This window comes from Ochotona princeps, chromosome 15 (genome assembly GCF_030435755.1).
Source record: "Ochotona princeps isolate mOchPri1 chromosome 15, mOchPri1.hap1, whole genome shotgun sequence".
Classification (NCBI taxonomy): Eukaryota; Metazoa; Chordata; class Mammalia; order Lagomorpha; family Ochotonidae; genus Ochotona; species Ochotona princeps.
This window is the reverse complement of record NC_080846.1, coordinates 35446953-35472585: the sequence shown is the minus strand read 5'-3', so window position 1 is coordinate 35472585 and position 25633 is coordinate 35446953. Positions and strand designations below refer to the sequence as shown.

General features: G+C 37.8%; 1 protein-coding gene across 1 annotated transcript in view; it reads right to left on the bottom strand.

The window, feature by feature from the left end:
- The window catches only part of TMTC2 (transmembrane O-mannosyltransferase targeting cadherins 2), a 373997-nt gene that overhangs the window by 125114 nt on the left and 223250 nt on the right, over window positions 1–25633 (bottom strand). Inside the window, exons 5-7 of the mRNA XM_058673524.1 lie at window positions 7024–7109; window positions 6382–6566; window positions 4069–4147 (exon numbers count right to left, since the gene is read on the bottom strand). Coding sequence (XP_058529507.1) covers window positions 4069–4147; window positions 6382–6566; window positions 7024–7109 — 350 coding nt within the window. The remainder of the gene's footprint in view (window positions 1–4068; window positions 4148–6381; window positions 6567–7023; window positions 7110–25633) is intronic.

Here is a 25633-nt window from a genome sequence, read left to right as displayed (position 1 = left end):
GAATATAGGAAGCACACAGAATTCTTGATACACATCATCATAAAATATTTTTCTCATGGCCATATTATACTCAAAAACTTACAGAAGTAAACCAAAGATACTAAAATACAAACAAGAGAAACTCCAGGTACCTTCAATGGTTCTTCAATTAGATTGATATTTGATTTCTCATTAGAAACTCTACAGCCTAGGAGAGAATGCAGATACATAGTCTAACTCCTAACTCCTAAAAGAAAAAAACTGTCAGGCCCGGCGGCATGGCCTAGCGGCTAAAGTCCTCGCCTTGAAAGCCCCGGGATCCCATAAGGGCGCCAGTTCTAATCCCTGTGGCTCCACTTCCCATTCAGCTCCCTGCTTGTGGCCTGGGAAAGCAGTCAAGGACGGCTCAAAGCTTTGGGACCCTGCACCCGCATGGGAGATCCGGAAGAGGTTCCTGGTCCCTGGCATCGGATCTGCGCGTACCGGCCCGTTGCGGCTCACTTGGGGAGTGAAACATCGGATGGAAGATCTTCCTCTCTGTCTCTCCTCCTCTCTGTATATCTGGCTTTCCAATAATAATAAAAAATCTTTAAAAAAAAAAAAAGAAAAAGAAAAAACTGTCAACATACACTACTTCACCCATGAACCTCTCACGCATAAGTGAAGGTGAAATAAAGACCTTTAAGACAAATAACATCAATTTCATTCACAATAGCTACAAAATTTATGAATAACTTGGGATTATATTAACTCAAGAATGTTCAAGGGCTTTATGTTAAAAACTATGAAAGAGAAAGAAGTAGATTTCTTAGAAAAGACACCAAAGGTACACGCAGTTGAAGTAAAAAACAAGCACAGGGAACTACATCAAATTATGATGCTTCTGTGCAGTAAGGCAAATGAACAACAAAGCAAAGAAGTAAGCAACAGGATAGGTGAATTTCTTCACACAAAACCCAACAGAGATTAAGGCAGATATTCAAGATCTACAAAGACCTCCTACAAGAGCAAAATAAATAACCGTATTAATAAATCGACAAAAGGCATAAGCAGACATTTTTTTTTTTGAAAAATGATTACAGTCACATGAAAACATGCTCAGGTCCCCTGGCTATTAGAGCAATGCAAATTAAAAAATCACAACGAAGTTCCACATAACTCCAGTGAGAACGGCCTGCACTCAGAAATCAAGAACAAAAACATTGTTGAGGAAGTAGGGAAAAAGGTCCCCAATTCACTTCTGATGCTAAACTAGAGAGTGCTCAGATAACTAAGATTTGATCTACCCAGCGCCTTGGCCTAGTGGCTAAAGTCCTTGCCTTGAATGCCCTGGGATCCCATATGGGCGCTGGTTCTAATCCCGGCAGCTCCACTTCCCATCCAGCTCCCTGCTTGTGGCCTAGGAAAGCAGTCGAGGATGGCCCAAAGATTTGGGACCCTGCACCCGCATGGGAGACCTGGAAGAGGTTCCTGGCTCCTGGCTTCGGATTGGCACAGCATCAGCTGTTGCACTCACTTGGGGAGTGAATCATCAGACGGAAGTTCTTCCTCTCTGTCTCTCCTCCTCTCTGCATATCTGACTTTGTAATAAAAATAAATAAATCTTTAAAAAAAAAGAATTGATCTATCATAGAACCTAGCCGTTCCACTCCTGTGGATATATTCAGAGTAACCTACAACTCTTTGTCTATAGCAGCAAAATTCACCATAGCAAGAATGTGAAATCAGCTCAGATGCCCATCAACAGAGCAATGGATAAAGAAATTGTGTTGCACTGTGTTCATGGAATATTGCTCAGCCATAAAAAGAAGGAAATCTTATTGTAGGCAAACAAATTGGTCCCAACTGGAAACTGTTATGCTTAGTGAAATAAGTCAATCCCCCAAGGACAAACATATGTTCTCTGTAATATGAGATGACCAATATGAAAGCACAATATATCTACACATACATATTTACATATAGTCATATATATGTATGCTGGCAAAATTTAAACTCTAAGATACTACAGCATACCCTATAAAAAATCAACTTACAATAGATCTACACTAAGATCTGAAAGCATCAAACTGTTAGTGGAAAACACAGAAAACACCACAAAACATTGTCATTCACAAGCGCTTCTTGGGTAAGATTCCAGAAGCACAGGTAATCAAAAATAAAAGTACACAGAAGGGATTATATCAAGTTAAGAAGCTTCTATGCAACAAATGAAACTCTCAACAAAGAAGCTACTGACAGAATGTTAGAAAGTATTTGCAAACTCTTTATCTGATAAAGATGTAATAGCCAGAATCTATAAGGAACTCAAGATCAACAACAACAAATAATTCAGTTAGGAAATTGCTAAGGATATAAGCAGGAATTTTTTGAAGAGTGAAATACAAATGGCCAACAGACATCTGAGAAGTGCTCAGAATCATGAGCCATTAGGAAATATATTTATAACCCACAATGAAGTTTTGCTTCTTTCCAGTTAGAATATTACCGCCTGAAAATTAAAAAATAACAAATGCTGGTAAGGATTTGGGGAAAATGGGTATCCTAATATTCTCTTAGTGCGAATGTGAACTAGCAAAACCATTATGAAAGATTTCTCAGAAATCTGAAATAGATCTACCATACAACCCACTACCTGACTCATGCAAATTTACTCAAATGAAATCAGCATATGCAAGAGTTACTTATATCCTGAAGCAGCTCAAGTCACAGTAATTAAGATATGGAATCAACCCAGAGGTCCATCAACGCATGAAGAAAATGTGGAATGCCAGTCACAAAGACAAATATGCTTTCATTCCCTGATTTGGAATTTGTATCAACTAACATACAAAGTACAAAAAAAGTTATTGCGTGTGAGTGAAATGGAAAAAAAAAAAAGGTTAGGGATTATTGTCTTAGAGCCCCAAGCTCAATTTGCAGTATTCACTCGTGTCCATTTTCAAGTAACTAATGTAACAATCTTACAGAAGACAGCCAACAGTCCCTCATATGTAAGTATTTTATTAGACTTCATTATTACTTATTTATTTATTTATTTATTTATTTATTTATTTATTTGAAAGACAGGGTCACATAAAGAGAGGGAGAAGGACAGAATAAAGATCTTCCATCCCCTGTACTGCTTCCAACACACCTCACAGGCCAGACTGAAATCAGTGAGCCAAGAGCTTCTTCTTGGTTTCCCACATGATTACAGTGGCCTAAGCACTTAGGCCAAATTCTACTGCTTTCCCCAGCATGTTAGCAAGAATCTACATCAAAAGCAGAACATCCAGGAATTGAATTGGTGCCCATTTAGTTTGTGGGCATCACAGGCAATGGTCCTGCCCATTCGATCAAAGTCCACTTCCTATCCCCAGATCCCTATTAATGTGCTTGGAAAAGCAGCAGAGATGACCCATGCCACCCATATGGAGACCTGGATGGATTTCTAAGTCCAGGCTTCAGCTAGGGCCAGGTAATTCTGGCCAGATGGAAGAGAGCCAGTGGGTGGAAAATCATTGTCTCACTTGCTCTGTAACTATCTTAAAAAAGAAAGAAAGCAGAATGACTATATTATATTTAGAGTCTCATTTTTAGTGTAAGAGAGCACTCTGAGAAATGCTAAAATCCCATTTATCAATGAAATAAGTTAGCAGTTTTGCCACATCTTTTATATGCATTGATGTCCATAAGTCTCAAGGCATGCTTACTTTTCAAAATCTTTTGATCAAGAGAATAACTGGTAAAAATCAGTGTGAATTTACCTTATTCACTGGGATAAACATGTACTATACCCATCTCTAAATATAATCAGAATTTTTTTTTTTTGTACAACAGGCATTTTTTTTCTATCTCTAGAATCCAGCTAATACTCCACTTACCTGTGATTTTCAGAGTTCCTTGTAATCATGCTTTGTGACCAACATCTTATGATAGGACATGAAATCACTATTATCAGAATACACAAGTTTTATCAGATTTCAGGGTGACATTGATTGTGGGTAAAGTTTTTTCATGAGGACTAACAGCATGATTTATCTGAACGTCATTTAACTTTTCCAACAAAACCTAAAATATGAACTCACACATCCATGTTTTACTTACCCATCATGTTGTATAAGCTTTGTGGGGCAAACTGTCTTGGCATTTTCTGAATAGCTTCCTTGTATACACTCAGGGCCTCCTAATTGAAGAAATAAAACCAAAAGAGAGATCAGGACTAAAGTACAGGAATACTTGCTACAAATAAGATAGCTAACATTCTTCTAAATTAAAAACATTCATTATTAACTAAATGGTTCACACGAAGAAATAATTGGACTGCCCTTTGATGACACACTAATCTCAATTCCACATATGAAAATGCTCTGCTAATGCAATTGAGAATGGCATATACATTTAGTTTAGAATCAGTTAGAATTAGTTAGAATTAGTTAGAATCAGATGTTACCAATTCTCCATTATTACAAATTTTCTAGTTCACACATTTAATCAAAATCTAATAACATCATATTTGCAAGTCACCCAAAAGTTGACTTTAAGCTAGTTCACTCTCCAGGATTTAAATATGTCTTTGCATTTTGTTTCAGGGTTTTTTGTTTTTGTTTTTGTTTTTTTTCTTTTTTGTTTGTTTGAAATGCAGATTTACAGAGAGACGGAGAGACAGAGTGAAAGATCTTTCATCTGGTAGTTCACTCCCCAAGTGGTCAAAATGGTTGGAGCTGAGCCTATCCAAAGCCTAGGCCAGGAGCTTCCTCCGGGTCTCCCACATGGGCGCAGGGTCCCAATGCTTTGGGCCACCCTTGACTGCTTTCCCAGGCCACAAGTAGGGAGCTGGGTGGGAAGTGGAACAACCGAGAAAAGAACTGGTGCCCATATGGATCCTGGCACATGTAGGATGAGGACTAAGCCACTGGGCCATCACATCAGGCCTTTAAGAAGTTCTATATTCATCTTCAGATTGCAATTTCAACATACTATAAGTTTATGAGCCAGTCTGCGATGGGTTGAACAAGAGGGGATGGAAGCAAACATGTAACAAATGGAACAGAAAGAAAACGAGGGCCACTCTGGGTCATGCATTGAGGGTACAACATTCTGGGGCAGTGCTTTTCCTTTCTCTCAGCTTAAAAGTCTTCTGTTTGTTTTGATTTTTGTTTTGTTTTAGTTCTAAAGGTAATTTTTTAAATGGGTAGGATTTATGTTAAATCACTTTTTAACAAAACATTTGAAAGGCAGAGAGATAGGGAGAGATGGAGACACAGAGTCCCCATCCCCTGTTTCATTCCACAAATGCCCACAAAGGTCAAGTGGAGGTAGATGACGCTTCAACCAGGACCTAGGAACTTATTCTAGGTCTCCCACCAGGGTTAGATTTACTTAAATCATTTACTCAAGCCTTTGCACTTGCCTTCCATAGCATATATTAGCAGAGACTAGAATCAAAAACCAGGATTAAAGACAGGCTAACCAATATTTAACTGTCCTCTTAATCTAGGCTAAATGCCCACTCCCAAATCACTTCAACACCCAGAAACAAATAATGCATTTTCTTACAAAGTGTCAAACCCTGGGAGCATGTGTTCACTGCAGTGTTTAAGCCTTTATATTAAAGTTCTCAGGTTTGAGTTCCAGCTCAAGTTCTAATTTCAGCTTCCTGTTAATATGCTCCAGAAGATCACTCGAGTACTTGAGTTCCTGCCATCCGTACTGAAGACAGATTGAGGGCTAGGCTCCTGGCTTCTGCCTGGATTATTCCTGCCTTTTGTGGGCATTTGGGGAGTGAATTGAGAAAGAAAGAGTGCTCTGTGTCTCCATATGCAACTCTATCTCAGTGTGTCTCTTTCAAATGAAATGAGAATGAATATATATATATATATATATATATATCCAGGATTTTATATATATACATATATATAAAACATTATATAGTTCTACATTTCTAAAGAGTGTCTTTTAGCATAAAATTTTAAAAAATCATGAGCAAATCATATGAGACACAATAGATCTTACTTCTCTGTCATCAATAGTCATAATACCTGTTGACATAATTGATCTGAGAACCTCAACCATATGACATCTTTCAAATTCTAATTTAGTGTACGTTTTATACAAACAAATTTTCTCACAGGATGGACTTATGAGTAATTGTGAAGGACTATATTCTTGTAATGACATGGGGATACTTGGGTGTGGGGAGAAGGGAAATCCCAGAGCCTGTAGAACTGTCATGGAATAATAAAACAAATTAATTTAAAAAATAAAAAACCCACAAATTTCCTCACAAAACCCCTTTAAATACACACTAGGTTCTCTAAAAACAAACAGCAAGAGTCTGTGCAGTAATTTTAGGTTCGAAGACATAGAGAATGATCAAAACAAGGGGGAAATGAAGGGCTGGAGTGGATCAGGCCAGACCTCATAGTGTCCCTGCTCATGATACAGCTTTCCCAGGTTGTACAGACAGCTCGTCACAGAGCTCTTGTGTGCGTGGGGGTCCTTCAGGTTTTCATCTGGGATCTCAGAACACTTGAGGAACGTGCGCCGGGCTTCTTCTGTTTTTCCTTGGTTCATTAGAATAATGCCCGTGTTTAAATAAGCAGCTGATGGGAGGAAGTAAAAACACAAGTTATGAGAAGATAATATGCATTGTGGATAAAATAAAATCATGTCTGATGAAGGTTAGCTTTTGTGGGTATTGTGTGATTTTCAAAAACAAGAAATCAAATTATATGGAGCACATATTTACAGGAGTAAGAATGATCATGGGAACTGCTTATACCACTGGAAAATATATGCAATGTCACTGCCCTCGAGGAACCACAGACATTTTTGAGGTTAAAATTTAGTTGAGGAAAATTTACAACTACTCTAACATAATTTAAAATGATAAATAGTCATCAAAATGATACAAATTTAGAGAAATACTACAGCTGGGGGTCCTAATTTTAGTAACGCTTATTCAGAAATCAGAACACACAGTTCTTTCTTAGGTACTGGAAGTCACAGAGTAATTTCCGCAAATGCAAAGAGGTTTTAAAGAAAATGAAAAGTACTTACAAGCCAGGGTAGGTCTGCTCCCAATGGCCAATTTGTAATAATGTAAGGCTTCTGCGAATCTGCTGTTCTCCTGGAGGAGTAACCCTCTGCAGAAGGAAAAGAGAAATCTGCTATTAGGCAGGCAGCAATGAACATGAAAGGAATGAGCACACCAACAATGTGCATTGCTATATATACACCACAATTTTAACTCTATATTCCAAAAACAAAAAAAAAATGGTTAGGAACACAATAAAAATGCTGGTATACCGCTATAAGAATAAACTTAAATAGCAACAAGTGATTCCTCTGGAGAGAAAAATCCTGGATAGCTCTCAGCTGTGTTTACCTTGCATTAGAAAGTATGTAGCAGTAGTTTCAAAAAGTCTTCTAATACCACCAAACTTTCCTTATTCTAGTTGTCTTTTCCTTCTCCGCTAGAATTACTAACGAATGCCCTGGATGTTTTTCATGGGCAAGCCCATTTTCTCACCATTTGAGAAAGGGAGCTTGTCTAGCAGTAATGTATCTGTATGGAAATGGGAGATGCCTCTTCCATTAGCTGTGTTACTAGGGAAACTGGTCTTCAACTGCAGAAAGGCAAAAGGTGATCCAGGTCAACAGCATCCTGTGCTGCACAGGGACAAAGGGAAGGACTGAAGGTTGTCCCCAAAGCCATCATGGCATCTCGATTTAGTCTAGCACACTGTGCACCCTTCATTCAGTCCACTGCTCTGAAAACACCCACTCTACAGACCCCGACACTCTGGATGTCTCCCTAGGAAGGTCCTTAGGTGGTGTAACATATAGTTACCCAGCTGTTTCAGATCCACCCTGCTGACGTCAATGAATATCAACTACCATCATGGGTGAAAGGGAATTGATGTCAGTTCACAGAGCACTCAGGACCTTTGAGTCCACGGCCATTCTGCTGTCATCAGTATCCCTGAGACGTGAGCCACAGCTACGGGCCCCAGTGCTGCTGCTGCTGGCAGCACAAACTGCAGATTCAACTTGGAAGCTGGCTGATGCCTTTAAAAGACTGGTCAAAGCGAAGTATGAGAAAAGAGAAGGCTGTTGATCAACAGTGATTTGACTATTTCAAAAAGCTGATTAAATTTAATATGGATCATGAGAAAAAAAATTGAAGAAAATTACTTTGAAACTAGTGAGTGCTCACTGATGTCTTCGGTACATATGAACAACTCATTATTTCTAATACTTGAAAAAAGTCATTTGAAAAGATGAAAGAATTACCAAGCACATTAAGATCACACTTTCATACATACTTAAATGTGCACTTACATACAATGATTCTGAGCAATAATTAATTTGATCCCAAAGTGGAAAAAAAGTGTGCTCTTGAGTGTACTTATCCAATGCTGGGAAGGAGAGAGTGGAGTTTCCTCCTGTACTCCAAGGTTTGAGAAAACTGTCGGTTGTGTGTAAACTGAATAAAATGTTAAGAAGAAATCTACCCTTTAATAATACACATTCTTTGCAATCATTTGGCTGACATACTGCTTCCCACTTAATGGAGATCCTAAGTTACATCTCCTTGGGAAGCTCCTGTAGCATCTGCATTGTCTTTTCCACTTTTCTTTCCATTCAGACGGAAGGGTCGTTCTTGGATCTAAGGTTGATTGCCCTAGAAGAGACGTGTCATCTACACATGCAACTCTGCTAATTCGAACTTCCTTAGAAATTAAAAATCTTACAATATAGAAAAGAGAACACAGAATATTGAAAAGATTCCAGATATTATCCCCCTCCCTGTTTTCTTTCCCTCTGAATATTGCTATCAGGTTTGTGAGTCTCCTTACACATAGGGGGAGAAAATTGCCGTATAACAGTTATTTACTTCTGCATCCATCTATACTGTTTATTATTGTGTTTCCATTCAAAGTCAAATTGTCTTTAAGGTTAACCTAGGCCACATATTTCCAGTTTCTAAATTCCACTTGATGCTAAACGTTAGGCTCTAATCCCTGAATCCCTCTTTCATATTAAAATTCTACTAATTCTCAAACCCTCAAAATAGTATCCTTTTGTGAACCACCCACTTAATCATAGCACCGGATACTGAAATTCCTTTTGCTTCCTGAAACTCTGTATTTTCTTGGCTTCCACAAGACCAATCTCTCTTAATTCTCTTCCCTTCAGGAGACCATCCTCTGCAGACCACAGCAGAACGTGCCTGTGGATCCAGGCATTCCTTTTCAAATTTGCTTTTCAAAGTTTGCCTTTGTCTCTTCTCTGGATAAGTACTTTCTGCACATGACATCATACATTCATGTGGCACCTGTGTATGCTGACTGTTCTCTCCTGATGCCTGGATCTGTCTTGAACAGCTCTCTGAGCCTCATCACGTCGTGGACTCACTGGGATTTAAAATTCAATGCATCTAAAATTGAAAACATTCCTCATACTGAAAAACAAATAAACATAAATGAAATGGAACAAATAGAAGGAAAACATCTCCTTAGTGATTGACACCATTGTATATTCCATTTGCAAAATTCAGAAACCTGATAAGCATTCCTTGATTCTTATCTCCGCTATTCCAGGTTATATGATGTGTCCAAGGCCCATGGAGTCCACAGATTTTAATTTTTTCAGGCTCTTGTTTCTGCCCCCATGGTTCATCTTCATGATTTTGCCACAGCCCTTTTTCATCTTTTCTGTCACCTCAATAACTGCAAGAGCCCACTAATTAGTCCCCACATAATTATATTTCTAAAGGGCAAATCTGCTATTAGGCAGTCAGCAATGAACATGAAAGGAATGAGCACAGTGACAATGTGCCTAAGCCCATAAAACTTGAAAATGGATGTATTTAGCCTCCTGGGATCCCTAATGTTAACACATTAAATTATTGTCATTTTCTAACACATTAAACACACACAGAGGAGAAAATAATAAATAGTATGGAAACCACACCAAGAGAATCTCGCTGGGCCAGCCTATTCTTTGGGCAATCCTAATCGCACCTAAATACAGAGGTATGCATAAGGCAAGTCTCCAGGATGACACATAGCGTAGCTATTGGGATATCAATACCCTTCTCCAGACTGTCTTGATCAGGTCAGCAATGGTGTGACTGTAACTTAGAGGGCTGCTTCAACAGATCTCCCATGAGTTCAGGAGTTCAGTGAACATGGCCTACAGCCTGATGCACATGCTGCAGCCATCTGAAACAACTCAGAAAATGAACAGCATGGACAACTACTACATCGGAGAGTGGAAAAACAGCATCACTATAGGCATGGACTCCAGAGGTCTAAAGCCATGTGAAAATGGTGGACAGCTGACAGCGTACGGCAGTAAGAAGTGTTCCCCACACTGTCACATGACACAGTGACAGTAATAACAGCAGTCACATTTAAGACTTAAAATGTGCTGAATAGTTTCATAACTCACATATTTTTACTCAGCAACAGATAATCAAAACTAGTTTCCTTTCCTAAATTATGAACTTCAGGAACAAAAAATAAAATCTTATACCAAAGGCTAAACAGCTAATACTAGGTTTGTCAAAGCCCAGGCCCAGTTGTCTGGCTATAAGCCCTCTATTTCAACAGAGTATCAGGACCAAAGGCTTTTCCATGACTATTTTAACCAGAGATACAGTTTGTTTACATGCTCAGCATGTCACTGAAACACGCTCTCTGTGTGGACTACAACCAAGAACAGAGTTTAACACACCATCAAATTGGAATCTAGCAACAAATTAATTTTTTAAGGAAATCAGACCATATATCAATGTGACTTGCAAGGGCTTCTGTGAGAGAAACTGAAAAAATATATGTTGCTGAATTTTAACTTGTTGATAGGGTCAAGTTGATAAATCTCTGAGTACGTGAATAGGCCATAGCATTGTTTTTTAATTATTATTATTTTCATACTACCTTTCCAAGGACTTATTTTTCAGAAAATCTCAGTAAAATTAGATCGTTACTTACAAAGAATATAAATTGGGCAAAATGTAATAAAGGCAAGTATTTGTATTAGTTAAAATAAGAAAATTCATCTATACTTTTACAACTACTACTATTCTAACACCTGAATTCCAGAAAATCACTTCACTGCAAGAATAATATTCTGCTTTAAATCTTTGACTTTTTTTTTGATAATACATTCTAGGAATACCTATAACATACAAATAGAATTTCTTTTCCCTGTGAAACTTCTGCCCATCTTCTCCCCAGTTTCCCCCAACAACCCTGTTATTGTCTAAACGACCATTCTATGTTTTAAGTCACAATAATCTGGACACTTGATTAATGAAAACCAGTCAACCCATGATACCAGTGGATTGGACAAGAATTGAGTATAGACACTGAATGTAAATAGGCACACAAATCCATTCTGATTCTAAACACTGAGACACAGGAGAGGAATGGTTATTTAGCACAGTCATTCTCAACAACGGGTGTCGTTTTCCACCCAGGAGATATTCAGCAAAGTCTGCAGACATTCATCGCTGTCACAATTACAGGGATGTCTGGTAGGTAGAGGCCACAAATGCTGATAAACGTCTTACAAGGCACAGAACACCATACCACAGCAAGGAGCATCAAACAACGACAGTGCTAAAGCTGAGAAAGCACAGCCAGCAGTCCTTAGCAGCAAGTGCAACACAGTTCTCTAGCAATTAAGGTCTTTGGGGCTGGTGCCATGCAGTAGCAGGCTAAGCACAAGCCTATGGCGTCGACTTCCTATATGGGTACCAGCTCATGTCCTGGATGCTCCGCTTCTGATTCAGCTCCTGTTAATCACTTGGGAAAGCAGCAGAGGATGACTCAAATCCTTCAGCTATTGTCTTTATGTGGGAGACCCTAAAGAAGCTCCTGGCTCCTGGCTTCAAATCAGCTCAGCTTTAGTCATTTTGGTCATTTGGGGAGTAAGCCAATGGCTGGAAGACTTCTCTTTCTGTCTCTTCCTTTCTCTGCAACTCTACCTTTCGATTAAATTTTGAACGAATCAAATAAATTAAAGTCTGCGCACTCCTGTCAATAATGCAGAAGAAATTCACAGGGAATACAATTGTAGAGACTGCATTTAAAATATTTAATTATTTCTCAAAAATATTGATCATTTTTACAATTTTCATAAGAAAGGCAAAAAGTAAAGCCATGAAATCTAAATTTTAAGAAGTATGAGGCACATGCTGTGGCAGAGCAGGCTGAGCAGCCACTTGGGTGCCCCATGTCTCACACCGCAGTGCCTGCTTTGAGACCCACCTCCACCACTTCTGATCTAGCATCCTGCTGCTGCAGATTATGGTCCAGTCACTTGGGTTTCTGCACACACATGGGAAACTCGGTTGGAGTTTCAGATTCCTTGCTTTGGGCTGGTCCACCCCTATGCAGCAAGCATTTGGGGAGTGAAGCACTAGATTCTCTTTTTTCTCATTCTCTCTCTTAGTCTGCTTTTCAAATATTCTTTAAAAAGTAAAGTTTTAAAAATTAAAAAATCATCTGTGCCTATTTGTAGTAAAACTGCATTCTAGACAACTGTCAGCTTACCCCACAATGTATCACAAAATTACAACGTACTACATTGTCACCATAATCACACAGAATCTTACGAAGTTTCATAGAAAATGTGTAAAATTAACTTAGCAATCAACATAAAGCAGATAATAAGGTTTATTGTCAACAGTTCAAATATATTTGACAATCGCTAACTCTCAATTAATAAAGTATTACACTCACCCTTAATATATGTATAAATATTATCTCATTTGATTAACCTTAACCCATATGGGAATTTGAAATTGATCATTTTTGACTCAGAGAGGAACCTAACATTCAGATGTTTTTGTTTTTACACAAGATATTTATGCATTGTGAATTTTCTAATTAGTTCACTTAATTGGGCTCATATTTAATTTTTAAATTAATACAAATTTTGCCTATCAAATTTTCTAATTTAGCTAACAACTTTAATAATGATATTTTATGTAACTTAACTGGGACACAGTATTGCAGAGATATATACTCTGTGTTGTCTCAAGACTTAAGCTTAATCTAGTACCCTGCCACATGTGTGTTTGTGTTTGTGTGAAGACATCCAGTGATTTGGGCCATAATCCATTACTTTACCAGATGCATTATCAGGGAACGGGGATGAAATCCAGTGCCAGGGCCTGGTGTGGTAGCCTAGTGGCTTAAGCCCTCGCCTTACACACACTGGGATCCCATATGGGCACCAGTTCATGTCCCGGAGGCTCCACTTCCCATCCAGCTCCGTGCTTGTGGCCTGGGAAAGAAGTCGTAAGGATGGCCCAAAACCACTGTGTCGGAGACCCCGAAGAGGCTTCAGTCTCCTGCATCAGATTGGTTCAGCTCCGGCCATTCCGGCCACTTGGGGAGTGAATCAACAGACGAAAGATCTTCCTCTCTGCACTTCATTCACTCTGTATGTCTGACTTTTCAATTTAAAAATAATAATGCTAAATCTAAAAATAAATAGTGCCAAATGGAATGCCAGCTATTACAGTAGCAGTTTACAATATGCCAGCCCCAGGCAACATCTTTGGGACTACTCTGGAAATAAATGGTATCAAATGCAATAATTTTGTTAAGATACAGATGATACAAATAAAGCAATTTAAAACTATTTGAATCACTTTTGGTTGCAAGTTTTTGGATTACACAAGGACTTAGCAAAATGCACTAGCTATGGTAACAAGCACTGAATGTATAAAAAAACCACCATGATCAGTTATGCAGTCAGATGTGGTGATGTAACTAACATCTGCCCATGAGATGAAAGCTCACACATCCTGTGCAACTTTTAGAAGTGCTCTCCAGGAAAAGGAATTATTTCCTCTCTTACATTTCCTTCTTGCTTAAGGCTTGGGCTTGGAAGTACTGGGCACAGGGTAGCAGAAGGCAAACCAAAGTGAGTCCAAGAAACCCAGTCCTTTATTCAATTATCAGAGGGACACTGTATACCTCTGGACCTCTTTTTAGAAGATAGAATAAAACTACAACAATTTAGGTTCCTCTTATTTTGAGTTCCCAATCACTCATCAACCAACATATTCCCAAATTACAAAATTCTACATGCATTTTTCCTGAAACTACATAAGTATGCAACATGTAACATTAAACATACGTAGTTTAGCATATAGTTATAAAACAAAATCCTCTTAATTATATTTGAATGAGTATAAAGTATGAGAAATCAGGTTTTGAATGACTAGTCAGCTAGGCAACTCCAAAGTATAAAACTTGAAATAATAATATTTAATTGAAAGTGCATACTTCCATAATTTAGGACTGCAATTTTTGCATGAAATTAGAACACTTAAATTAAGCTCCGAGACTTCAGAGAGGTCAGAGTTATCACTCTGCCCAAAAGAGTAATGACATTGGTATTTTAAAAGCATGTTAAATAATCCTCTTAATACCCAGATGCTCAAAGGAGGGAAAGACACAGGAATTGCCAAGTAGAACAGAAATTAGTAGAGTAAAAAAGATTCTGAAATGTAAGTGATTAAACTTGAGCTTCAAGGGAGATGGCAGAGGCAACACTGTGTTTTCCGATCTCACAGGGCACTTCTGTGGCTTTCAGGTCATCCTAGGGTAACAGACTTTGTGTTTGAGAGAAAAGCCAAAGAATTCTCCCTGTTCATTTTTTAAAATTATTTTTGCTCAAATCATATGCTCTGTTTCTCTCCTTTTCTGTTACTGATGCTGCTTAAAAACCTAGTTAAAACAACACTTCCACAAAGACCATTTTGGGCAGAAAAATACTAACACAAGAAGTGAACGTAAATGGCCTTTGATTTAAAACATATTAATTGCAACTCATTAAAATTATACTTAAAACACTTGCTAAAAATATAACTGGATCACATACTCAAAACTATTGCAAACCATATGTTCTCTGAATAAAATGATAAGATGTGCCCTCTATGAAAATTCATATATAAATTTCTCCAGCAAGGGCAATGGGTTAGCTGTTTCCCATTTCTGGGTTCTCACTGCCTAGAGAACAATCGTGACCAGAGGGTTGAAGAGACAAACTACCATGTCTCAAGAAGCAGACAGATGAGAGCATGTGGTTCTAGCAGATAGCTCCCCAAAGCTGAAGAAAGTGCCACATAACTGCCAAGCAGGTTTCAGAAAACAGAGTTAAGTCACCTCTCAGGAATCTTTTACAACAGACTTATTTGTTCTAAATTGGACTTTGTTTAGACTTTGACAGCTAAGTAAAATGTGAAATCGCACCCCTTTTCAGAAAGCAGGTTTTTAAAAGTCTAACCTGTCAAATATGAAGCAGTTGGCATTAGAGCAACCTGACGTTTTTACCTTTCCGATGCACTGCCAAGTACCTCACCGGGGGATATTGTAGGGAAAAGAAGAAACTGTCATTTAAAAAAAGAGTGGGAATAATAAACTCTTGTTGGGCTCTAAAAATAGAAACATGTCTCATCAGAAAATTCTGTATTTAAAAATTCGTGATGTCTTCATTAATTTGCATATGCACTACAAAGAAGCTTCTCCCGAAGTTGAACTTGGATTATAGAATTTAAACTTAAACAAGCCTTTACATTCTGTATTAGCCTACTTTTATTCTTTGACAATCTGAGTAACATTCCTTATGTTTCATAACTTACAGTATCCTCATAATGAACTCAAAAAGCTGTCATCCTCATTTTATTATGAAGAATCTGAAGATCTTCTGGCTTAAGTAACAAATTGATAAAGCAAATTATTGTTGGATCTAAGATTCAGAGAAATATATTCTATATTAACATATGTGTAACTTGTTTTATACCTATATTCTGATTGTGTGACTAAGGTTAAATTTTTCTCTAGGAGTCAAAAATAACAAAAAAAACAGATATGAATACATTCTCCTACTTAAAAAGAGGGTTATAGCTAATAATTACTTGATAGCTTCATGACAGCGTCTCATATTTTCAAAATCTCATAATCAGCAATGGAAAATTTTAAAAAAAATTAGAAGTATGCATATGTGAGAGTTAGAAATTAAAGACTTAACTAGCAACCCAGTTTGCAACCTGTAGGGTGAAAGTAAATTCAGAATTCTCAGGCCTCAAAGCCCAGTCTGTTATTCTGCCTTGATTCACTGGAAGTATGTGTCAGTTCTCAAATTAGTCATTGACCGCTGCCCTATCTCTTTGCTGCTTTATTATTACTTTCCTTTTTTAAAAAAAGATTTATTTATTTTATTACAAAGTCAGATATACAGAGAGGAGAGACAGAAAGATCTTCCGTCCGATGATTCACTCCCCAAGTGAGCCGCAACGGCCAGTGCTATGCCAATCCGATGCCGGGAACCAGGAACCTCCTCCGGGTCTCCCACGCGGGTGCAGGGTCCCAGTGCATTGGGCCGTCCTCGACTGCCTTCCCAGGCCGCAAGCAGGGAGCTGGATGGGAAGTGGAGCTGCCGGGATTAGAACTGGCACCCATATGGGATCCCGGGGCGTTCAAGGCAAGGACTTTAGCCGCTAGGCCATGCCACCAGGCCCTATTATTACTAAGTCAACAAGCTTCCCTGTTTCTTCATGATAACATGTCCTTCCCAACACTTACAGCCTTTGACCCGTTATATGTGTTTGTACACTGAATTCTCAAAGCCAATCAAACTGTTTCAGCAGAAATCCATAGCAAATACACTCATGTAGACGGTTCCTTTGGTTCCTATTCTATTCAAAATGCATACTTTCTGTTAATGCTCAACAGTAAGTATAGCATAGCCCACACATGCACAAACAGGAAGGTGGGGAACTGGAACATAATTAACAGCTGGCGATCTTTTCAGTTGAACTTCCAGACATTCCACTATTCTTAAACCCTTCTATAACAGCAGCAACATAACCCAGTTTTTACAGATGGAAAATAAAGACTAAGCACAATCCCCAAAGTCAGTCCCAGGAAAATTAGGAACAAGTCTGTTTAAGGTGAAAGCCTGTGTTCTCAGGTATTGCATTTAATTGCCTCTAACATAAAAGGTGTCAATGAATGACATTTATTAAAGATTGATTAATTTACTGAAAGAGTTGCAGGGAAAGGGAAAGACAGAGACAATCTTCCATCCACTGATTCACTCCTAGGATGATCACAACAGCCAGGGCTGGGACAGACTGTAGCCAGGAGCTTCATCCTGGTCTTTCACACACATGGCGGGGTAGCAAAGCACTTGACCCTCTGCTGCTGCTTTTCTCAGACCACTTGCAAGGAGCAGCAGGACTGGAAGTGGAGCAGCCAGGATGGGAAGCAGCATCCATACGAGATACCAATGTCACAGACAGCACCTTTACACACTACAGTACAATACTAGCCCTGAATTATAGTTTTTTAATCTGTTTTTACTATTATCATTTTATGATACAGTTCCAAAGGCTCCTGGGATTTCCCTTATCCCCTCCCCAATTCCCTCCCCACCACCACCTAGTTCCTCTATGTCATTACTACAGTATAGTTCTTCATACACAGTCATATGTCCATCACTGCGGGCATGGACAATGGCAGAGAGTCCAACTTCCTATTGTCAAGATATAGTAAACAGTTTCATTGTAAGTCCATCTTTGTCTGGAAGTAGAGATGCATACTACATTGTATCCTCACATCTGGATATGCTAGTCTCCATTTCACAGTTACTGTACATCCCCTTACATGAAAAGTCACAATACAAAATCAACAATAGGAAGAAAAATAGAAATTTACAATGTCATGAAGTTAAATAACATGTTACTAGATAAGAGGGTCTCCATTACATAGCTACCATACACCCGCTTAAATGAAAAGCCACAAAACAAAATCAACAACAGGAAGAAAAAAGAAATTAACCATACATATTAACCCTGAATGTAAATGGCGTAAGTTCAATCAAACATGATAGATTAGTTTTTTTTTTTCTTTTTTTTAAAGGAAACTTTCTCTATTTCCTATTCCTTCTTTCTCTTGAAAACATAATTCGGATAAGTCTGTATTGCACAATCAAGGCTCAACTATTTTCTCCATGTCTCTGTGTAACTTTGCAATTTAAACAAACAAAACTGGGGTAGGCATTTGGCACAAACTTCCACAAATCAGACTTGAGATATTCCCATTCAGAGTGCTGGGCTGTAGCCCAGACTCCATGCCTGAATGCAACTTCCTGCTAATACACAGCCTCAGAGTCAACAGTTAATGGCTTCAGCAGCTGGGTTCTTGCCCAGTGTAGTAGACCCAGATTGAATTCAGGGTTCCTAGCTTTGGCCTGGCCCAACCTTGGCTATTACAGGTACCTAGAAGGGAAATCAGAAGATTAACAGACCTGTCCCTCCATGCCCCGCGCTCGTGCTATCTCTCTCCCACATTTTCTCTCTCCCCCTCTCCTCCCTCTGTCCCTTTAATCTTTCCTCCCTTCAATATCTCTCTGCCTTTCAAATAATTGGAAACAAATTAGAAATGGAAATGTATCTAACACTAAAGCACCAGCCATGGAAGATATAATTTAAACTTACATGGGTGCTTTTTACTTACTCCTTGCCATTTATAGGGGATATCCAGCATGGATGTCTAATTATTATGCAATTTCCTGAAGTAGAAATAGCTTTCAGCTGCACAATGTGCAATCATTCCAGACACTCAGGCCAAGGGCTGACCTACTCAATGACTCTCCATAGAGGGAGACATATATACCTTGAACATGGCACTATCCCAACTTAACGAGTAACAGAAAAGAACAATGATCTAAAAAGAAGTCTAAAGTTAGGTAAAAGACACTATGATACAGTATGAGACCCTGGTTCCAGTGGAAATCTGACGTAAGCAAGATGACACAACTGCCTGCTTGTTAAGGCAAGGGAAAATGAAAACCAATATTTGTGAATTCCAAAGGAATCATCACAACCAAAAACATATTGGAAAATAAAAGTTCAGGGCCTGATTCCATTACAGATACGGTTAAAATCTGGGTTAGAGATGTTCCCATGGGCACATCATGATTTAGTGCAATGTACTCAAGTTAAACATAAATGTTCAACAAAGTGGGTGTTTTCTTTGTCCCTTAACAGCAGTGGTCTAACAAAAGTCTGCTGTTGAAGCAATAAATTATGAAAGGGGAAAAGGTATTATGTGTCTCACAGACCAGCAGGAATAGGTGTTAGGTCATACTGGCAGTTTCTAACTTTAGAACAAGTAAGGTGAATTTAAAAATGAACATTTGAGTTTATGTCTCTTTTTTTTTCTGGCTTGGGGTTGCTTTTTCAATTTAGAAATAATGTGCTAATGAATCAGAACAGAAAGCAAGTACTATTTATAATAGCATTTCTACCACAGCAATTTCTTCTTCATTTTCGTGGATGGAGGGTATTTCCCTTCACCCCAGTTAAGGATCAAAGAGAGCAAGCATCAATTCACCTCCAAAACTTACAGTGACAACTCAAAGACCATAATGATGGGGCAGGCACAATGATGGCTAAGCCAGGAGAAAGGAAAGCATGGCGAGGAGTGGATAGAATGACAAGGGATTAGGGATGAATGAACCAAAAGAACAATTTTTTGAATACTTTCAGCAATACTTGTCATTCATTCACTTTTCTAAAGCTACTGGTTCTGCCTCTACTTCTCAACCATAACTGTCTTGACTTTCTTTTAAGAACAGCTGTTTTAACCAACAAACTGGTTTTCATGCTCTTCTACTATCACAAAGCAACTTGTACACATTCACTGTTGAAAACTAAGCATCACCTTGCTTCTCAGCTACAACCAAAACCGTTCTAGCTTATTGTGCTGTTCGTTTTTAAATGAAAAAGAACAGAAAATTTCAATTCCAAGTAAGATAAAAGTTCTGTGGCCTCTCCAATCAAGTGGCAGGGTATAAGCCATCACAGCTGGGTTCTCTTCTCCATTCCTACATTTCAGTTGATTAAGTTCACACTTTGTATCCCAGCATTCCACTAAATTATTCCACTGAACTATCTTCCACTGAACTAGTATTCCAATAAACTAGTCTTCAAAAGCTTTTTTTTTAAAAGATTTCTACTTCAAAAGGAGATACATGAAAACCCAAAATCATTATTCTTAAAAAAAAAGCTGCTCAAAGAATATAAATGGTGTACAACTCTATTCTTCCCTTATACCTCAGGGCAGCCTAGATTACTTTCTGAATCTGGAATGTCTTTTGTCTAAGAAAGTGCCTGCCCATTGCTTTTCTGAGTCTGAGGATAAGCTGGGGATTCAATCAGGCTGGAGCTGGCTTCTCCTTCTTGCAGCACTGGTAGGCATTTCTTCACAATTTGCTCTTTCTTTATTATCCTACCAGCAGGAAGAGAATATTTTCATCCAAATCCCACACCAGGCAACACCCTGGGCTAATCATCTTTAACAATTAGGACCCCAAGGGACACTATGAAATGAGAGAACAACATGAGTAATAGCAAGGAAGGTGTGAAGCAAAAAGGGCATCCTTAGGTGATCCTTATTCTGTAGAAAAAAAGGACAAAGAAAAATTTTGTTCTAAAGTAATCTATGAAATAGATTTCAAGCAGAAGGATTTCAGGGAAAAAGTATGAGCCTAAATCAAGAGCTATATGTATTTGAATACCTCAAGACGTTAAAGAAAATGTAACTAGAAAGTTTTATTTTTATAGTAAGCATTTTTGAAATCTACAGTTTTTTTAGAAGTATTTCCACAAATTTTTGGAAACTCCTTGTTTAAATATGAATTCAATAAATGTATACAAATTGTGTGCTAAGCAACACTGAAGGCAGTTTGAAAATATGAAACAACAGCATATCTGTGAAGCTCAAATTTTACCACAAGGCAGAACAAATTAATTTACCTTTACTTTAATATCATTCCTTAAACTTACAGATGGTATGTTATGCAATTTGTTCAAGGTGATGAATGTTTTTTTTAAAAAGGAACAGTCTGGAGAGGAAGAGAAGTGTGTGTGTAGAGGGTCTGCAAATTAAATAGGATCTGCTCAGTGGCCTTGTTCATTGAGCTAATATTGAGGCAAACAACTGAAAGAAGTGATCATTATTCAGACTCAGAAGCATTGTTTTGTATAAATAATGTGTGAGAAAAATAAGTAGTATATGCAACAATATTAATTTTTAAAATTCATTATCATAGAATTATTCAGATATCTTCCAACTTCAAGTACACTGTAAGCAACTTTCCCATCACACAGACAGAAAATAGTTGGATTGTCTAAAACACAGAGAACAAATAAAATAGAAGACAATATTATGATGATTCCTGGTGTGTCTGGGACATAATTCTCGAGTCACAGTAATTGGAAATCTGCAGAGGACTGATTGAAACTCTGAATATAACAAATTTACATCTGTTCATTTTCCTTCAGGAGCAGAGAAAAAAACTTCTACATGCAGTAGATAAACACAGTTCTAAGATGCTGGAGCCAGGATAAACCCATTGTCTTTCCTTACACCACAGGGTCATAACTCACCTCCATCCTTCTCTATAATGCATACTATTCTGGTCACACTGTGCTTTTTACTGACCCATCCCAGTGACCCAATATCATCACATACCTGAGATGTTTTCTTTCTATGGGAAAACATTTTAGGGCTCTACTTCCCATATTAAAGTCCTCAAATCTGCTAATCCCCCAGGCTTCTTACCTAAGGTCCTTCCATTCATCATGGCTGACCATGCACATTGCGCACACATTTAGACTCAATTTTTACTTAAACTATTACAAAATTATGACACCAGAACCTACACTCTCTATCTAGCTCGATTTGCTCTGAGAAGACACACAAATGCATTCCAGCAGCATAGTGTATTTCCAAGAGATATCTCAAACTTATTACAGAAAAATAAATTAGCAAGTTTTCCCCAAGATCATTTCATTTGCTTAGTAAGTCTATAGAGTGTGACTGTTTTTTTCCTCCACTTTCCTTTTCCTTCAAGCTGAGTTGGATTGCACATTGAACAATGCAGATGCATCTCACTTGGAGATGAAGATTTCAAGTTACCTGAGGGTAGGGCCCAAAATTTCTTTGTTATTTAATTCCTTGCTTCTAATGCAATGCCTGTAACTCAATATTTATTGAAAGAATTTAAATTCTCACTTTCAACATACAAATTTGCAAATGAGGTAAGACCTATAACAGTGAGTTCTGATACTACTTTAAAATCTGTCATTCTCAGGGTGGTGTGAAAATTAGTGATATTTTAAATAGATATTCTAAGAATCAAGGGATTTAGAATAACAGAAGATAATTCATCTGAATGTCAAAACTGTAAGACAATTCACAATAAATCAGACAACACATGCAAAATCAACCAAGAAAAATTAAATTAGCAGACCTGTAATATATTGATTCCACAGAGAACAAAATGTAGAAGTATTCATAGAAAAACAGAATGATCACGTCACTTGAAGAGTTGCAATAAGACATTTACAAAGGCAAATATCAATGGTTCTTAGGCCAGCCAGCACTTTCCACAATCCAACCGTCTGCAGCTGATGTCATCACCATGTATTTACATGGCCAGTGATCAGGACCTTGATACTTTTGGCATAATGATAAGCTCAAACAGCATTGCTATTCTATTGCAGACATGCTTGGACTTGTGAATCTTTCTAACACAATGACAATAAAATGGTAGAAAGTTGATGACAGACACACATTGTCTTTCTGCCTTCTCTGTGACTGATGATTCCAGGCAACTAACAGCCACCCAAACAGATCCAGTGTCTTCTCTCAAACTACAGGCCAGACACTTGGTAAACACTACTGAATGGTGTAAAATAAACTTCCATGTTAATCAACAATTCACAAATTTTAGTAATAATCACTTGGTGATATTAATACCACAAAACTTTAAATAGTTTTATTTTAAGTATTTTTAAATGACCTGGAAGTATTTTAACTCCCGAATTTCCATAAAATGATTTGTGACTTCCCCTTAACATCCTTTAGGTGTCCAGGTCTTTATACAGTAATTCCCTTGACTTAATAAATGTTTGGCAATTTCTCAAAACAAACTTGTGTGAATTTCTTTGACACAGTATATCTTGGCCAAAATTCAAGAATGGATAAATCAATGCTAAAATATATTCAAGGATTTACATACACAAAAGGAATATCTGGTTGATGAGATCATTAAACAGGGTTACATGTCCTACTTTCAAGTAATCACCATTTTTTACCATTAATGATTTTTTGTAACAAAGTGTAGATTTATATTTTAGTAGATGAATATAAAAATTCCTACAAGACAAGCTTGAACAATATGCTTCTATTAACATAAGTCAATTGCAGAGTCATTTCTCAGTTAAGGAGACTTTAAAACTAAAATGTTTAGTCACCCCATTTATAATAAATCAGAAGCATATATTTTATTATTTGCCATTTATTTTTTCTAATTACTAAATCAAGTTTTTATTTGCCATTTATTTTTTCTAATTACTAAATCAAGTTTTTAGAATTTATTTTGTTCAAATATCCTTCCTTGACCAGTTATCCTATTATGTAACATATCTTTTATATTCTCTTATCAAGTTTTAAGATGAGAGAGGTATTCGTTTTTTGTGGTGTTTTTGTTGTAGTTGTTGTTGTTGTTAAAGAAAATATTTTTCTGGTTTTGTAGCAGGGAATGGGAAAGGGAATTCAAGTGTTGCCACTGGAGGTTATAAGGATATATTACAGAAACTTGACTCCACATCAGTTTGGATTCAATAATCAGAATTTCTGGAAGAAGATTTTACTATTTTCATGCTCTGTGGACAGGGACTGTTTCCATATATAATAGAATAATACATGCCAAATAATGTAACAAGGCAAATCAGCTGAGTGACAGAACAGTAACGGAACCACAGGTACATTCAATGAGCAGAAAATGAAAAATCAAAAACATTTTTTATATGTAAACCACAGACCTCATCTTGGTGAAGTAATCTTCACTCATAACATCCACTAGTCAATTTATTAATTAACCCAGTACATGATTAAGTTACATATGAAATATGTAAGCTCTCCAGCACTATAACAAAACATCCAAAACAAGCTACTTGTTAAAGAACTACCTTCTAAAGGCACAATGCCAATGGCATAAGGATCTCCCACATGCTCAGTTACGTCAGTTACTGTCAGTTTAGGACATTGCATTTCAGTTACCTGCATGAATCTGGGAGCCAAATCATGTTCAGATCACAGCATTTCAACCCTCGTTCCCTGAAGTTCATGTCCTTTTTACGTACAGCATGTGTTCATTACTCATACTTTCAAAGTCTTAAACCACACACAAATTCACATCTGAGTAAACTCCTTCAGTTGTGATCTCTTACGAAAATTGAATACTGAAGTCAGTGCAGACAATTAAGCCATTGTCTGCAGAACTGACATTCCATAAGGAAACCAGGTCAATTTCTGGCTGCTTTACCCCCAATTTAGCTTCTACATGTCCCTGGGAAATCACAGCAAGATGTCCCATGAACGGATCCAGCACCAATGTGAGAGACGTGAGGGCTCCTGGTTTCTGGGTTGGGTCCAGCCCTGTACTGGTCATCCCAGCCATTTGGGGAGTGAACCAATGGATCAAAGATCTTTATCACTGTCTGTCACTTTCTTTCTCTTTCTTTATCTGTAATTCTGCTGTTCAAATCAAATCAATAAATGGGAAAAAAAGCTTCAGACTGTGAACATACACTAGTGAGGCAAACAAGGTATATATTTCCATTCCAAAATAGGAAAATACAACAAAAGGATAAACACAAAACTAAAATTCAACAAGGAAGCTTTATTCATTTTATTATTATATATATATATTTTTTTATTGCATTTCATTTTATAACAACGTTTCATAGGCTCTGATGTTCCCCCATCCCCTGTCCGGGCCCTCCTCCCATGGTGGATTCCTCCACCTTGTTGCACTATTACAGTTCAAATCCAGTTTTGTTTCTTTCATTGCAAGCATGTGCCATGCATAGAGTCCAGTATCTCATTGCCCAGCTGAATTCAAGTTTCTTGGGGAGACCAACTCTGGTCTGAAGACATAGCTGGCAGAATATCATTCTGACCAATTAAAAGCCATAACATTACTTCAACAACAGTTTCCATCATTATGGGGTTAATTTACATTGTATTGAGCGACTGATATTTTAGACAATGCGAGTTCTTAACCACATCCTGTGACTACTTCATTAACATTTCAATTATAGTTCATATACAACTGGTCTCTATCTTCCTTAAGTTGGCTACAGGACATTATTCAGCTGTCTCATGTCTATTTCCATTCCAGTACTTAGCAGTTTATTACGTTGGAGCATAATTTTTACTGAACTTAGCAGATCTTAGGATAATCTAAACTAGCTCATCCCTTTATCAAGGCATGTGACACCCGCTGAGGCATAGAACAATGTTGGGAGGGGTGTGCAGAGAAATCCTGCATAACCTCGTTAGGAGTAGTTTGTTTTCGTGTCCTACCTAGTAAGGTAAGCCAAGTCCCCACTGATTGCTTCCTGTCTAGTTCCAAGCCCTCCTTGTTGTTCTCTGACTATTCCAATTTTTTTTGTTGTTTGTTTGTTTAGTCTTGGGGGGGGCTCCAGGGCGACACTGATGGTCATTGTAATAGAGGGTGGGGATCCAGTATTGGAACTAAGTAAAGACCAGAGAAAGCTCCC